The 17,528-nt window shown below is 44.4% G+C and overlaps 1 protein-coding gene across 4 annotated transcripts; it reads right to left on the bottom strand.

Annotated features, from left to right (window-relative positions):
- Positions 1-325: 325 nt before the first annotated feature.
- On the bottom strand, positions 326-16,498 carry eif4ba (eukaryotic translation initiation factor 4Ba). Of its 4 annotated transcripts, none has more exons than XM_088915050.1 (15): positions 16,353-16,493; positions 11,906-12,043; positions 11,079-11,281; positions 9,881-9,997; positions 8,852-8,906; positions 6,853-6,999; positions 6,212-6,340; positions 5,465-5,629; positions 4,450-4,687; positions 3,599-3,687; positions 2,984-3,227; positions 2,446-2,489; positions 1,891-2,020; positions 1,511-1,583; positions 326-981 (listed from the first exon to the last, which is right to left on the bottom strand). In XM_088915050.1, the coding sequence occupies exons 1-15, from the start codon at positions 16,363-16,365 to the stop codon at positions 901-903; spliced, it is 1,866 nt and encodes a 621-aa protein (XP_088771176.1). In that variant the 5' UTR covers positions 16,366-16,493; the 3' UTR covers positions 326-900. The 4 variants fall into 4 exon arrangements, with proteins under 4 accessions (XP_088771176.1, XP_088771165.1, XP_088771187.1 ...); XM_088915039.1 differs by having other exon boundaries at positions 5,429-5,629; XM_088915061.1 differs by lacking the exon at positions 1,891-2,020 and having other exon boundaries at positions 5,429-5,629; positions 16,353-16,498.
- Positions 16,499-17,528: the final 1,030 nt, after the last annotated feature.

A 17,528-nucleotide genomic window follows, 5' to 3' on the forward strand; every position in this document is an offset into this window, starting at 1 on the left:
TCATTCCACTTCAGATATTAGTTAGATGAGAAATTTTTTCAGGTCTTTTCAAGACCTGATACTCAATCCCATCCTGCACTGATAGTGTATTTGTTTACAAAAGTGTTTACAAGCTAATAGTATAGTTTAACCCCCACCATTAATAGTTTACCCTCCAAGATCACTAATCATTTGGTAGAAATTGGTAGCATGTGCAAAATACAAAAGGGGTACAAAATGGGTCCAAACGTTTTTCATAATCAGTCACTCCTTCAAGTGACTGGCTTGACTTGCGGTCCTCTGTAATGACACATACACACAAAATGCAGGCTTTCAAATCAGAACCCGTTGAAGAAAAGCATGTTTTTATGTGGAGTTAATTTAAAAGCAGCATACAAGGACTCGCACAACAGACCCCCAAATTACAGAGATGCAACAGTCTGCGAAGGTTGAAGTGACATTACGAGAACAGGAAGTTCTAAAAAAAAGCCTCATTCCTAAAAAAAAAAAAGGATCTTAAAAACTGCACCTCAGGCAAAGCCGTCCCGCCTACCTACAGACCCGCCTGCAAGACCCGAGAGTCCAGCGTTCGAGATCCAGGGTAACCAGCCGCTCCCTTGCCCCGGGATGGCCGCTGGGCATCTACCTTCGCTGGCCACTCCTGGGGCTGCCCTTGGAGAGGGGCGGGTCCTAGACAGAGCACACAACGGGCGCGTCGCAGGGTCACGTTTAAGATTTTTCCACTTTTTTATTTATTATAATTATTTATTCAATTTCCATTTCTTTTTCTCCTCTCGCCTTTTTCCCTCCTCTTTTTAAAACACAAGTCCAGTTATTTCTATTTCGGATAAAGAGTCCTGAAAGGGGAAGAACCGCCGGTACTCGTCGTCCGGTTGTGGAGATTTTTCATTTGTCTGTGTTTTAATCCGTGTTCTCCTCCGCATCGTCTGCTTGCTCGCCGTCCATCAGCAGGGCTGCGTACTTGCTTGCTGAGCTGAACTTCTATGGACAAAGGGATGGATAGACACAGCATCACAGGACAGCCCCGTTTCTGGGCAAGGTTTCAACACTTCCCTTAGCTTCTGACCTGCATGTCTTGTTAATGATTTCAGCAGTCTTAAGGAAGAATAGGATAGGAGGATGGCTGTCATAGCATTACGATTTTGTTCTGTATCTTGCAGTTTTTGTTCAACCACTCTGCCACACTTATGTACCTCGTTAAATTCCAGCCACTAAAACCACAAGGTGTCTTAGATATTGGCATTTGCCAGAGAAATCTCACAAACATTGGAAATTAAAAGTAAACAGTGCACAGCCTACCTCACTGATACACTTGGGTTTAGGGTAGGTCATTTCCAGGGTACCTAATCTCAGCCTTGCCTAAACGAACTGCTTTTTGCAGGCTGAATGCATTCTTTATTTCAGTCAAATTCAGGCCTAAAGAACTAAGACAGTTCTAGTCTAGTTATCTCCTCCGAAACCCCCGAGAAATGATATCCGACCCAGTGTCTGAAAGGCTGGTGGCACTCACAGGGCTTGGGGACTCCTCATATTTCTTTGGCTCAGGTGCTGCTCTGGATTCTCGTTCCCTTCTGCCGTCTTTCCTGAAAATAAACATAATTGTGTTTTAAGATGCCCCGAGCATCTTACTCAAGTAGAGCAAACGCTTTAACTTGCTAGATGAGGTGTGTAAAGACCTGGCTGTGAGCTATGTCTAACGTACAGCTGTCTTATGCCGACACGTCCTACAAAAGGGGATGCAACTCATTTTAAGAAACCTGCCCCGAAAAAAACTGCCAAATGTTGGTGGCAAGTGAGATTATAATTCCATTATTGTCTAAAAACCACCGACAGGAGCCCTGAGAACTGAGACGCTAATCTGGCCAAAAGAAGAGGACACTGGGGGCTGACCTGTCGGCCTCCCTTCGCCGGTCTCTGTTCGCTCCGTCTCCTCGCCCCCTCCCTGTCCCAGGACCTGTTGAACCCCCCCGCCCCTTTGCGGGGCCTCTGTCCCGTCGCACACCATCAGCCTTGTTCTCATCTGCAAGGAGAGCCCAACAATGAGGGAGAGGCGTCCAGTATTTCAGCACCATAGGCACAGTATAAGCACAGAGGCCTTCGAGGAGGTCTGGAGTCTAACACCCCCAGTTAATGGGGTGTTTGACATGCGGCACAAGAAGGATACACACCAGATTCCCAGTGCTTCCACTGTCTGCATCTGTCCTGGTCACCCTGCGCCCTGTCCCCACCCCCAGAGAGCTTCATCTTAAAACACATTCCAAAGTAGTGCGCTTCTATGATCGCAAACTTTGCGTTAATGTGATAAGAGTTTTAATAAGGTTTGGTAGGAGGTCTTGTTAAATTGGCATTGTCCAATTTTAAGAAAGCAACAGACCATTTTGAGTTTACCATCTTTTGCACAAAGGTCCATCGAGAATAACCTGAAATGTTTTTTTAGCCCCTTACCTTTTCCTTTGGGAGAGATTTTATCATCTGCAGGACCCAAGGGACTGGAGGGGCAGAAAACAGAAAAGGTATGAAACTGGTGACCCAGGGAAGAAGAAAGACCTGCAAGCCTTGCAATCTTGAAGTAGACAGTGAGTTTATACCAATAGGAATATGCAGTTGTAACCCAGTCTTAAAAATAATGTGTCGATCTGTCTCTACAGGGTGGCCTAAAAATGCTAAATGTTTTACTGAAACAGCCACATGGAGCATGTCCTTGAATTTAAAGTGGAGGTTTGAATTTTCAGTGTTAAAACTTATTATACTATGTAATACAGCCCACCGTAACCATTAAGGAACAACTATTCATGAACGAAATGACTGGTTAGATAAGGTTTTATTTTACTGTCACAGCTGCCAGAAGAACAGTGTTAATTTATAGTGTCAAGACAGCATGGAAAACAATCACCAGCTTACTTAACATGTCTGATATGGAAGGGAATTCTTGTTCTTATGATGGGTTATTACGGACTATAATCTTGATAAAGAGCATTCTGACCTGGTCAGTTTTGGTGGTGCAGTACTACCAGGTGACACCGGAGAGCGCCCTTCCCCCTCGCTGGTCCCTCCAGACACATTGCTGCGCTTGGCCCAGGCATTCTCCTTCGGCGGAGGGGCCGGGACCACTTTCAGTGGCAGGGCATCTTGCTTGGCTGGGGGGCGGGTGCCGGGAGAGGGGGGGTCCTCATCACGGCCAAACACCTCGTTCTCCACCGAGCGCTCACTCTCCCTGCGCCGGGATCCTGGAGGGGAAAGGCAGGTGGGGGGGGACAGCTGATGTCACACCCTGCAATGTCTCAGCCCACTCAGAAGCCATACTGTGACACAATGGCAAGACTGGAGCGACAAGCTGCAGATGTGAAGGAGCACAGCAAAAGGTGCTGCTGACCCCTTTTCCATGTGATCAAGCTGTGCACAGAGAACAGTTCCATCACCTGTATACAAAATACAAAACTATTTTTTTTACTATACAAAAGCATTAATCGGGGAATTCCTGAATTATACACAGAATGGAAACCTCCACCACATTAAGAAGTGTCCACGTTACAGGTGGATGGAAATGGACAAAGAGTTCTAAAGACCTAAACCCCCACCAATATGACGGGAACCTTACCTCGGCCAGAAGTACTGCCTGGCTGCGATGACTCACTTCCTGTCCGGGATCGCTCTGCAGGCTGGTCCTCGCTGCGCCAGCTAGGGTGCCTGTAAGGGAAGAGAAAGGGTGATGCACACTTCCTGTTGCAGGCACATGAAATGGTGCAGACCAAGGCTTCCTTTAGGTTCCTTAGGTACGTTTTGCATGATACTTCAAAATTAGTGTAATTCAGGCCTTCTTAACTTCAGCCCTCAAGGATCACAGGCAGGCATCTCTTTAAACATACCAAATCAAATTCTGAGCAAGAGTAACAAATTCAGTCCAGTTCAAATCTTAACATAAGATGCTAAAAACAAGGCTTTGGACTTGTCAGGGGTTTTATAAGTACTAGTGGGCTACTTTTTAACTGGTAAACTAAACAAATGAAAACAAGAAATAACAAGTATGCATGTTTATATTAGACTTTCTTCTTTCATCAGAAAACTTTCAAACACCCTGGAAAGTCCCAACTCTATAACTAAGTAAACTAAGCATAAAATTCCAGCACACCCAAGTGTATAAATTAAGGTCGCAGACATTAAGTTGCTGACAAAACTCAATAACATAAATCCATCATACCCAGAACAAATTAAATTAGGTATCTGAAATCTTGGGTGGGATGGAATACAGAAAATCCTGCAGCTCCTAAAGGCAGGAGCCTCAGGATTTCAGGAATTAATAAAATGAAGAAATTAGGAACTGAGATGGAAAGAAAAATAAAAGGCCATGCAGCTCTTACTGCATAAAAGCCTGGGGCTGCCAAATCAGTAAGGCAGGCCAAGCTTATTTATAGCTACAGTGCACGGTCTGGGAGACGGCCTGTCCCTCACCTCTCCCTGGGCCGCCGCTCTGCTGCCCGGCCCTTGTCCTCCTCCAGCTGCCTCTGCAGCCGCTCCTGCTCCTTCTTCAGCCTCTCCTCCACCTCCCGCTCCTTGGCCGCCGTGTCCACGGGCTTGGCCCCTCCGAAGATGGAGGCTGCACGGCCCGTCTGCGCCGAAGGGGCCCCCTGGTCATCCTCCTTGGGGACGCTGCGGGGTTTGAGGTTCAGCTTGGGCCTCTGGGGCGGGCCTGTTGGGGCAGACACCCGCACGCTCAGCACAGGACAACTCTGACCATCACTGCTGGAACGCTAGCAGTGTGTCAGCAATACAGCAGCAAGATCTCATCACACCAAGGGACTGTGCATAGTATTGTGGTACATTCCTATACAGCCCGGACTAAATGCATTAACTTCTGCTCGAAACAACCAGTCACGTAACTGTTTTTGGGAAAGCCAGTGTTAAAACTTAATAAAGTTACTAAAGGAAATCTAAAAACTTCTACTTCGGCAGCCAGCTGTGGGTTTTTGAAAACAATAGTAATTTTGATAATCATGAATAAAAAAACAGTAAAAACCATAAGAGCTATAGTGGTTCAACGACTTAGTGCTCATCCTGGTTTCCAAAGCATTAAGCCATCTAGAGACCACTTGACTCCCCCCACCCTAACCCCTGTATCCACAGGTCCATGCGGGAATTACACCCCAGCAAAAGAGTAATTATAGCTGGGTGGGCTGGAGTAACTGGGTACTCACTGAAGGGTACTTCAGCAGTGTGCAGGGGGAACTTGAAACCACAACCCATCAGTTACAAGGCAAAAGTCCTAACTGCTATGTTATCCCCTAACAAATACAGCTGAAGGAAAAAGCATTTTAATCTATGTAGTTGGACACTATTTCAAAAGGCTGTAAAACAGCAATCTACTGCGATCCACATGTATATGGTGATGCATATAAACACAAAATACTTATTTCAAAAGATGTTTCCTTACCAGCAACCTGCAAAGACCCTCCACTGGAGTCCTCACCTCTGTCCTCGCGCCGCTCATCCCTGCGGTCGTACCGATCATCGCGCTCCCCATATCGTTCGCCATAGCGATCCCCGCTGCCCCGAAAATCATCACGCCGATCGTCGTAGTCACGGCGGAACCCACTGCCGAAAGGACGCCGGCCTCCACCACGCGAGTCAAAGCCTTAGGAGGGAGGAAGAATGGGATGTGTGGTCAATGAGCAAAGATGGGGCACACTACCCAGTCCAAGCCATAGGGGTGCCTTGCTGTCCAGTTTGCTGAGCAAAGCACAACAGCTAAGGCTTTAAAATGACAATGTGTCACTTGGAGGGAAATTCCAGCCTCTTAGCATATCTGCAGAATTGGAGATGGGGAAAATTACTACTAAAGTTGCCAGATAAAAGGATCCATCATCTAATAAAAAATGAAACCGGCAGAGCTGCCTTCATCTGCTGACAAGAGGAAGTTTGGGGAAAAAAAAAGCAACAGCCACTCATGACAACTTCTGCTAGGCTTCCATCCTTTTGATTGGAAACAAGGGGAAATATCAGAAATGCTGACTGCAAGAAAAACAACTGGTGAGAGAAGAAAAATATTTGCCTCCTAGGTTTCACTTTGGTCTTGCACTTTCCTACAAATACCAAGCAGTTGCAATTAAAGTGCTATTCCAGTTCACGTCTGCTAAAAGGGACGAGATTATTGACAAAGAGGACGGCGGTGTGAGATACGGTGGGGGGTATAATTGCGGCAGTGGCAGTGACTAACCTCTGTCGAAGTCTCTGCGATCCCGGTCATCGTACCTATCCCTATAGCGGTCTCTGCCCCCCTCATACCGGTCATTATCCCGGCGTGGGCCATCCCGGTAGCGATCTGACTCATAGCGATCCCGTGATCCTGGAGAAAGAAAAGCATATAAAACTCTCAAGCCACTCAGGAGGCCAGAGGGTTCCAAGAGCTGTTGACCGTTTTTGTTCTTTCATAACGGAACACTGCCTCGCTTCACATCCTTGTACATTAAACAACCCAGACAATTCAACTTTAACGCGTTGCTTGGGAACATTATGAAAAATAATCTGGATGAAGCTATAAATTTTGCTAAAATGCTAATCTACCGTTTCTTCCATTGCTGGTTAATGCAAAAGCACAATTTTTCATTGTATTTTATTATACCTTAGAAAACAAATGTACAAACATTTTTAGAAAAAAAAAGGACTAACAAAAATCACCCACGAATGTTTTAAATCACAATAAAACAATCATGTTTCAAGTCAAGTAAAGCTGTAACCAGTTAATGGTTCATCTTCTGTCTTGACTGTATTGTCCACCTGTGGCATACAGCTGGAAAGGCCCGATATGAAAAGATGTGACTGATCCAGCCCAATCTCGAAAACCTCCTAAGTACTCACGCTCCCCGAAGGCATCATCTCGCCGGGGCCCCGGGTCATCACTATCTGCACTGGGCCGGGCCCTCCAGTCACTGTCCGTCTTGTCGGGGCCTCCGTCACCCCGGTTTCTGTCTCGGTCCCGGCCTGACATTGAGCGGTCATCACGGTCTGATGAGAACGAGGAGCACAGGGGGGTTCATGAGAAAGTGCTACACGAGTATTAGGAATGGTGCGTTGCTACACAACCAAAACACTTAACGAGCTGTAAACCTACACAACTGCCTGTATCAGAACATCACGCTACTGGCACCAAGTACAACTCAGATATTGGAAAACGCAACCATTTCCTTGATAAAGTCATTCAGAGTTGGGACATTATTCTCTCTTAAGTGTGCCTTTAACATTGAAGTTGATGAGCTCTTTCTGGAAAAACAAACCCACCACAATGGCTCTTCAGAAAAGGCTTAACACTTCTCTAACCACATCACCACATTAACAGTATGAGCTATGCCATGCTCAAGACAGTAGGGTTGGGTACCGCCTCTGGGAAACGTACCATAATATACTGTGGTACACATGCATGTACTGCGATACATACTGCGATACACCGCAGGCTATTTTGCATGTTTATATACGGGGACTCTCTCATAGTTTGATTTCATGATTAGTAGAGCATATTGAGTTGTATACAAAATAATGAAAATTGTTGTTTTATCGGAACCAAAGAACTAGAAATAACACTGAACTGTGTAACAGAACAATTTAACAACATGCAGATTTTTGTCTGTCATTAAATGATTAAATATTTTTTCACAAGGTATCGAAGATTAAGTTTGCTGAGCAAGATAATGTAAAATTAAAAATATGACGTGGTTGTAAGTTGTAACATTTTTTTCTTCACAATGTTTAAAGTTGACAATCACAACCTTATGAAACATGTTTAGCATGTTCGATTGCCCTTGGCTATTTCATCTAAAACTTCAAAGAATCCTTAATACTTGTTTATAACATTGAGACAAGACATTCTATATTGACTTAAACAGCTTAAGACAATCTTACTTGCAAAAAAAGAAAAAATATCAAAGCATGTCTAATGGTAGCAATGGAATTAAAAACATGGTCAAGACTAGAATTCCTTCCTGACTAGAGTTACAGTAGAATCAGAAAAACTAGAAAAGATAGCACATGCTCAATGGGTCATTGAAAATAAGCATGTAACACGTACCATTAACAATGTCAATGGTCAACAACCCTTAATATTACAACAACCGTACCCATTGATTTGTTAAGGAGTATTTGATGGTAATTTTCTCTAATTCTCCGTAAAAATATAGGGATGCTTTTAGAAATTAGAATTGCCTCAGCAAGACAACTATAAGTAATAACCATATGTTTTTCAGGAGAAATAAGAAAACTAATCCCAGTGTTATAATCAAATAGTCCCCAATTCAGATTATTTCCGCATCTCACATCATATTTCTAAACTTACTAGCCAATGATATGCAGAAAATACCTTTAGTATGACTTTTTTAACTCACCCTTTTAAAGTTAACGACATTTGTATTGCAGTCATTTTGTTCTTTGAATCAAATTTGATTTTATGGACGTAAGCAGTAGAAAATCTTTGTTAAAATCCAAAAAACCAAACTGCTGACAGAAATTGCCGGAAATTACCGAGCATATCGGTATGGTCTAAAACGTGCCACGGTACGTACCGCGTGACTAAAGAACCGCGTTTTACCGGTATACCAGTTTTACTGCGCACCTATAAAAGACAGAACAAGAAAAGGTCTTTCATGCTAAAAGAACCGAGGCCTAAATGGTCAATATGAAACAAGAACACTTAGATAGAAGTAAGATGTGGTACAGTGAAGTGAAATAAATTGAAGGCCTTGAGATGACTGTCCCAGACTTGGTGGGACAGCTCACTGTACCTGTCCTGTATTTAAACTGAGAACTTTACCATCTTGGTTAAATGCAGTATAGAAAAGCTTGGCTCATACCCCCTAGAACTCCATACCTTTTTCTTGTGACTGGTCTGCAATGTCCACACGGATTCTCCGGTTCCCCAGATTCTGAAAAGACAGTCTTATGGTCAGCCAGTTCAACTTCCCTTTCACTTAACTTCTGAGCTCTAAGATACGGCAATGGCTCTGCCAGGCTAAACAAGGTTTCAGAATAATCTGGCCATTGCCTGGAAAATGTGTACAAAAATAGATGTTATCTTTTGGAGTAAACCAGTTATTGAAATGGGTGGCAGTCCACCCTCTCCTAATGAAAAAATCATGCATAACCCAACCTATGAGTTCAAGTCAAGGCAGAATGTTCTTTGCAAAATCACCAGGAGGAATGCTTACTGAAGGCCCAACAGTGACATCTAGTGTTGGCCTACAATTATGTGCTGAACTTCTAAATACAAGACTGTTCCTGGCTTGTCATTTAGGAAATGCACAAAAGTATAACAGGTTTCAATTGAGTGAAAACGTTGGGCTGCTGGCTGGAGATGAATTACACATGCTTACACAAACTAATCTTAAAGGCTTAAAAGATCTTGAGTGGTTTAAACTAATCTCCATCTCTTTAATATGAATTCTTGCTACTAAAATCACACCAGGAAATATTTGTCTTTGCCCTTCATTGTACTTCTATATAATTGATATACATGGCTTTCAGCATCTGCTTTGTTATTGTGTCACAATTATCTACCTTAACCAAAACATCAAGACTTGACAACCTTAAATAAATGAAAAGGAGACAGTTTAAAACTATCCAAGGCATATTTATAGTTCCACACCAATGTGCTAACTGCTCAATGCAAAGGGCACACAAAAACATTCTTTAAAAGCTGCAGGTTTTGTACAATTTCTACTGACAAAAGGGAGCGGATACTGCAAGTCGACAGAACGCAAATTTCAGTTCTAAGAAGAGTCGCTTTCAGCTGCCAAGTGTGAGTCATCCAGAACAAGGTGCTGCCCGGTGCAACCTGCAGCTCATGGGAACCCGAGCCCGACTCCCAGCACTGCGGCCTCACGGCACCAGGCTTCCTCACCTCCTCGTTGAGGCTCAGGGCCCTCAGCAGGGAATCCACATCGTCGAACTCCGCGTAGCCAAAGCCTTTGAGGCGCTCAGGGTTACTGGGCTCTCTGGGCAGCCGCACAGCGCTGATCTGAGGGGATGGAGTCAGAGAAAGGTTTACAGGATGTTCTCCTGAGGTCACAAGGCACTACACCTACTCTGAAATACCACACACAGAAGCCCAACAAAAGGGGCGCTGCAATTTAGGTAGGAGTAAAATTTAAAACTTATTCCAACATGTGCAATTTCCGATTGCAGACTCATGGTAATAAAAGTAAAGAACACCCTAGTGAATTATGAGGCCCTCAATTAAATACCAGAAAAATCAGATGGATTCCAAGAGAAGAAAAGCAGAGCAGATTGTGCAAGCAGACACAGAAAATATATTTCCAGTCAACTCACTGCATTCACATTTTGATGTAATGCATTTCATCCCAAGGAGCCCCAAATGCTTGACAGGTGGGGAGCCCATTCACCCACAACCGCACCACCAGCCTCACTGCACCACAGACCAGGCGGGGAAGTGAGAAATTACCTTACCAACCTAATTAAGGGCGAACCGCAGGGAAGCCAGATTGTGGCTACTCTTACAAACAGCGGCATGGGATCTTTAATGTCTATGTAGTCAGGACCTCGGGCAGTGTAACGTGTTATGGACTGCAAAATCATAGAGCACAGTGCCCCTTGTGGCAAAACTGGAGAATTGCCATGTATATTAGGCTGGCTGCCTCCACCCTGATCCCAATCAGGACAAATAGCTTCCCAACAAAGAACGGATCGTTACAAAGAAGCTTAAGAATATAAGAGGTCAAGAGGAAGAACAGCACCTGTTATAAATACAGATCTAACTCTAGAAATAGACTTGTATGAGGAAAGGTAGCACAGCTATCTATGCAAAACAAAAAAAGGATTAGAGAACAGAAGCTCCTCCTGTGTTATACAATGAATCTGCATGAAAAAAGCTCCATACAGATAAGGAGAATTACTCCACAGCCACAGCAGTGACTGTTAAGAGTGTGAACTACTGCAGCTCAAACAAAATGGCTTCTTACACTTCCGTGACTAACGGTATAACAATGGTTCCTTCTGTGTGTACAACTCAATTCAGTTTGCTCATCTCAAGCCTCGTCCATTGGCCTGGAGAATGAGCACTTGTAAGAAGCGGGACTCACACTGAGCCCCCTGAAGAAGTCCTTGATGGAGTCCTCGGTGACGTCGTAGGGCAGGTTTCCCAGGAAGGCGGTGTAGGGGGGGCTGCGGGGCAGGCGGGAGCGGTCGATGTTGGGCTCTCGGGCGGCCCGGGGTGCCGTGGGCAAGATGGAGCGGTCGATAGGGGCACGATAAATGTCATCCTCCGTGTGCCAGGCCGTGGAAACTGTGGGTCACCCCAGACACCGAGAAACAGGGAGCATTCAGGTTTAAAAGGGCAGCTTCCAACACGTAATCAAGGATTTGTAACAAAGCTCTCAAGCTTTAAGTCAGGGTTTGTTCATAAATCTACACTGTTCGGAGAAAAACTTCTTATAAAACGATAAACAAATGACTGATTTATGAAAATGATTTTAAACAAAAGAAAAATTTTTATAAGCCTCTTTAATTTGCACACATCTAAATTTACTCTTTTTGAAAATATGTACAAATGCAGATGTATCAAGAGAAAATGTAAAGTGTTTTTTTTTACAATACAGGAAAAAGTACTAATTTGTAGTGACACTTAGTCATTCTGCATCTGAACTCAGGCATTGTTGAAAACCTGGTGTTTGAAATAATGCTTTAAGTGCAATAATATGACATTCACTGTTAATCATTTAATCACCTAAATAACCTGAATACACCTTTTTTTACAGAACTCCCAACTACCGCAAAATAAAGAAAAGGTGTTAACTGTCCAAACAGGCAACACCTGAGGATTGCTTCATTTATTAAGCGAGAAAAAGCACAGACTTGGCATTTCATGAACACGACCCTGATGAATCTGATGTCCTTCCTGTACACTCACCATCTCCTTCCAGGTCATCCGTCTCATCTGCCCAGCTGGTGGGCTTGGCCGTGGGGTAGCTAGGGGCGCTGCCCCCACTGTCCTCTGCCAGGAAATCGGTCAGAGTTAAGGTCTTCCCCTTCTTGTTCTTCTTCTTACCTGAGGATAAACAAAAAAAAATAATGGATTTGTTGTAAAGGAAACATTCCTGCTGATATAATGCCATGATCCCCCCCCCAGATTAAACTAAGATAAGGAATTAAGGTGTTTCACCAACAAATACATTTGAACCAGAAACATTTTTTTTCCTCCTCAGTATAATCTGTACAAGAGTCCACAGCTCCTTAAACATGCCAAAGACTAGGCTGCTACACAAACAGGATCCAGTCTGGTTGCCAGGCACGGACTGAAAGATGCCTATGATATGAGCATGGAGACTGACCTCGAGGTGCTGTGACTCCAGACAAGTCAGGAGTAGGCAACGTGAGTGTACAAAAGGTCATACTGCCACCCTCAGTGTTTAACCTGCTTCTGTGGCTTGGCAATCAAGACAAGTCTTGTGTGATTGCCATGATATACTCTGCAGATGTTGAGGAGAGGTACACAAAAATAAAGAGGTGGTTCACAGGTTACTGTGCAAATATGATTTCTCAAAAAAGTATGCTATGCTACTATAAACGTATGCTACTAAGTCATCCCCACAACAACAGAACAGAAAATCAGTTTCCAAAATGTTATTTTTGCTAGATCACAATTGTATTACAAATTTAGTTAAATCTCTGCTCTACAGATGATGTTTTCCTAAATAAGATTCCATTCTTCAGAAATTAAAACGGTAAAAAGCAAGATGAACTGTTAAAACCCTGCATATTTTGCTATGGTACTCTTAAGGGAAAAAAAACTCTATACAACACATTTCATCCTGAAACACCCCAAATGCATTACATATAGGAAGAGAATCACTTCATCCACCACTGTAGAGCAGCACCACCTGGGTGATATGTAGCTGCTATTCTCCACCAGCTTACCTACTGCAGTCCTAAAACAGCAAAATTCTTACTTTTATCCAAACTGTGGTCACCCATGTACTTCATAGATGAACTCACATGCTCCAGACCAGCAGAGAACCCCAAAAAGGTTAAACAAATTCAATTACCAAGAGAAAGAACAGGAATTGACAAAGTAATGATGATGGGTCAAAGAGCAGATGACAAGTTTAATCCAAACATCCACCTACAGTAATGTATCACATAAGCACTACAATCCCCTGCCCTCAAGGATGCAGTTTCAGCCTGACTGGGAGTTCAGGCAGATATTCACAAAGATATTTATAAAACTTCCCAAGAGTTTCTGCAATACATCATAATGATTAAAACCACAATTAAACCCTTGTAACCCAGACAAATATGTACTTACATGTAGTGCCTGGATTCAAAAGAAAGACAAAGTCCTGTCTCCTTTCTTACAAAAAATGAAATGTTTGCCGACATTTGCAGATTTCGCAAAGGGGTCTTTCACCCGTCTGACAAAATAATCAAAATAAAAACCGCTTGGATAGATGATGAGGAGAAACATCTGCCTTTCTTTTCTTTGGCATGAAAGAGGTTACAGAGGTGAGACAAGGAAAATATTTGGGAACAGCGTTGGCCTAGAAAACACAGGACCGGGACAGAGCTCTAAATGGGGGCTGTGCTATATGTATGAAGCAAGAGGCGAGATGACCCCAGCATGTGTGCTCAACACAGAGGCCCACTAAACAGTGATTCTAATCCCATTACTAGGCAGAGTTAAAGATTACCAATTGATGATGACTTTTGCATCAATTTCTATTTGTGTTCCTGGCCTTTCCTTACTCAGAATATTCAACTGGCTCGACAGCCTGAAAATTATTTTAATTCAAAACAATTTTGCCATTTCCTGGAATCAATAAATAATCCTTCAATTAAATTCTAAAATCACCATTTCTCATTCTTCAGCTCAGACAAATGAGCATCTGCTTCAGTAGCAAAGTTCTTTAAGTTGAGTATTTTATATCACTAAGACGAGAAGGAAATTCCATGAGGAAAAATGATATTTTACAAGGACAAACTGGTGCACAGTTTTACAGCAGGGCACTTTCTGGAACAAGTGAAGCTTACTGAGTGAAGTACTTTGCTCAAGACCACAACAGTACTGCTCCAGACAAAATCTGAACCTGTGATCCTCCAGTCTGCCATCCAGAGCCCTAACCGCTACTCCAATTAATTTATCATTAAGAACAAGAAAACAAAGTCTTTTTATTGGCAGGTCAACTGCAGCTGGGTGCATTCAGACAGTTTACATCTGAAACAAGATAAAAAAAGTCCACCTGTAAGTCAGACAACCATCTCAGACCAGTATGGAAGCACAACATGTTCCTTCAGGAATTCAAATGTTTTGGATGATTAATAAAAAATGTTCAGACTGTGGTCTAGAATGCATTGCACCATCCCCTGCCTTTGGTTACTTGACTTCACCCAGGAATGCATAATAAGGGGATAATAAAGAAAACAATGGGATACATAAGGAAGAAAAAAAGTGATAGAAATCTCATTCTCTCCTATACTCCAACAACAACAAAAAATTCAAAGGTCTTTAAGACTTTGAAATGTTCTCTTTTTTGCCAGTGGGAATTTTGCTAGTATTCAATACTTTCACTGATCTAATCAATTAACAGGAAGAACCATTACTATGATCATTAAATTAGCACAAAGACCCCCCCCCCCCCCTCCTCCTCCCCAAACACAAAACACGGGGCTCAGGCGGCTGTAACCACAGCATGCTTAGGTAATCCAGCAAGACCAACTCGGTGTCCTCTCAGATGCTGGCAGGAAAACCTTCCATTCTATGTGTTTCATACCCACATAAAAGCTCAAGACGAGCGGAGCTCAGCGAAGGAGTGTAAACGTTCAATAAGAGGCCAAAGAAAACCGTCTCTTCACTGCTTTGCCTTTTTTTTATCTCGGAATGACAGCAGGCGGCTTTGCCCCTGGTAGTAAACAAAGCAGGGTGTGATGCACACGCCCAGCCTTTGAGATGGCGTACAAAAGGACTGATACAGGCCGACGAGATCGACTTACCACCCAACGTAACTCGACAGCGTTTCAACCAGCAATTACATAAGGCACCTACACTGACAACTGCTGTTTCACTACGACTGCAGCTTCCGCCGGAGCTGGAAACCCTGGGACCACGGCCATACATACGCCCTTTTGTAGAAGAAGTCGCGCTACAAGCGTGATCAAACGGAGGCTACTTCACCGTGGTGAAAACGGAGCGGTTTATTAAAATAGAACTACGCCTGTATCCCCTCCCCCCCACCCCCTTCTCAACTGACAGTTTTTGAGCTCACAGAGCCTGTTCCTAAAACCAAGTTAATAATTGAATCGTCAGCGATCTGAGCGGACGGTTGTGAAAACAGCAGACGATCGGAAAAAAGCACTTGGACTTCTGACAGCACGTCTGGGTCCAGACTAGAACGCGTGATGAAACACTCGCTGGGGGTAGGGTGGACGGGGCTGTTCCACTATTCTGTATGAACATAAGCCTCGCTGCTTCAGCACGACCAGCCGACCCGAATCGGGACATCGAGTACGGACAAGCCAGACGGGTGCCAGAACGTCACACCACACAAAAAAAAGCCCATCGTAAACAGGGCCCTGTTCCTCACAGCGCTCCGACACGCGTGACTCAAATCCAGCTAGGCCTTAGCCATTTATTCTAACTCATTTGCGATTGGCTTGCCAGATACAGGCTCTCCCCCTCCTCCCACTCCTAAGGCCGCGCCATGCCGATTGCTGCCTCTGAACGGCTCAGAGTGGGAAGGGAGACAGGAGAGAGCTCAAGGGATCATGTACGGGAGGGGGCATTAGCTCACACGACCATGCTTGCCCGTCGGCCCCTCCAGTTCGCCCTGCACGCTGGCGATCTAGCCCCCACCCGAGATACACGTGGGGAGCTCCTCCATGCCCCACAACACACCTCCGCCCGTCACCGCGCCTGCGCCGCCGCGCAGACAGGGCGCCTGCTTCTACAGCGCCGGGCGGGGGGCACAATGTGGCAATCGGTCCGAGTGCATGCGCAGCAATCGGGCCGCAATAGCACTGCATGTGACAATCCCGGCCCAGCCTAAAATAAAGAAAAGAAAAGCCCAGGGGTCTCGGTTTGGCAGAGCCCCAGGGAGACCCCGCGCAATGTGGCGCAGATTCACGGATAATATCCGGCAAAGCGCCGCGAATCCGCCCCCCCTCCCTTGCCTCCCCGGCTCCGTCCGCTAGCGAAGTCTGGACTTTCCAGCCCCGTGCCCGACTCCATTTCAACACACAAACAGCCTGCCCCGCGACGAGGATAACCCTCCTCCTTATTCTGTCGAGTCAGTCGTGTCCGACAACCCTTCTCCCAACCCTATATCCCCGCACCGGCCCAGCTCCTCTCCCCACATAAACCTCACCTGACGACGCCATGATGGAGAGTGAGTCCGTGTCAGAGTCCCGGATGGAGGCGTCACGTGCTTATCGCCGGGAGCGCGCATTCGTGCCCGTGGCGTACGCGCGGAATAAAATGTCCTCTCCAGCAGTAGGCAGTCACCGCCCTAAGGAAGATATATTTATATTTATTTTAATTCCAGTAACAGATAATTCATTCGCCTTTCTGCTGAACGGACGTTAACATTTGTTCGATGGTTTTAGATGGAAAACGAGAGTATTTTGTTCTTTTCTGAACTTCTCAAGCAGAATTTGTATAAATCAGTACAGTAAATAAATTCAGGAATTGAATCAGTCGATAATTTTAACTCTATCACTAATGACAGCTTAAGGTGATACTGCGATGTCCAAGCACAGAAAGGAATCAGAAGGAGTCTACCATTGTGCCCCATTCTGTGACAGAGGCAATTTCAAAATCCTGTGCAATATTGAAAGAGAATTCAAAGAATTTCCATTTTCGTTGTAGCTTCAAAACCTACCATGCAGGTGTCCTGTGCCATTCCACCTTGATTATGTTACCTGAAATCGTGACATCTTATAACTGTGCCTATAATACAGTGTAATAATATACTGGTTAAGATTACAAGATCATGTTAGCAAAGGCAGATCTCACAAAACTCCACGTAGCACATACATCTCACGTACTTCCTCAAAGGCATTGAAGTCGACCCAGAGGATGTCTTCACAGACAGTGAAACAAATTAGAGGATAAAGCGGAAATTATGTTTAAGTGCGTTTAAAACCTTGAACCTAGAACAGAGGGCAATTCTTTAGCCAAAGGGTTGTGGGAGTCTGGAACAAGCTGCCAAGCCATGCTGTTGAAGCCCATACCCTACTGAGCCCACCTACATCATGCTATGGGAAAGAAGACATAATGCAGTGCAAATTACCCAAGTATGCATCAGACATCGCATCTGACCGTGTAAGTACGTGCACATGCGCTGGCTGCTCCTTCTCATTGTGGAAAACACAAAGTTACTTTCTGCCACTAGATGGCATTAATGCACTACATACAGAACTACTATGCGGCGTTTCTTACATGAATCACATACTGTATCAGGGTTCCATATCGTAATGAGATAAACCAGCTAGTAACAGGCTTAACTGGACCAATTTAACTGCCTTTTCGAGCTCTTCAGTTG

This window comes from Atractosteus spatula, chromosome 1 (assembly GCF_055471065.1).
Source record: "Atractosteus spatula isolate fAtrSpa1 chromosome 1, fAtrSpa1.hap1, whole genome shotgun sequence".
NCBI lineage: Eukaryota > Metazoa > Chordata > Actinopteri > Semionotiformes > Lepisosteidae > Atractosteus > Atractosteus spatula.

Bases quoted from the DNA above. Each gene is read 5' to 3' on its own strand.
- eif4ba (XM_088915039.1), bottom strand. The intron at 6,341-6,852 runs GTGAGTACTTAG...TTCTTTCTCCAG, and splicing joins AGATGATGCCTTCGGGGAGC to GATCACGGGATCGCTATGAG. The intron at 5,630-6,211 runs GTTAGTCACTGC...CTCCCTCCTAAG, and splicing joins TCGCAGAGACTTCGACAGAG to GCTTTGACTCGCGTGGTGGA.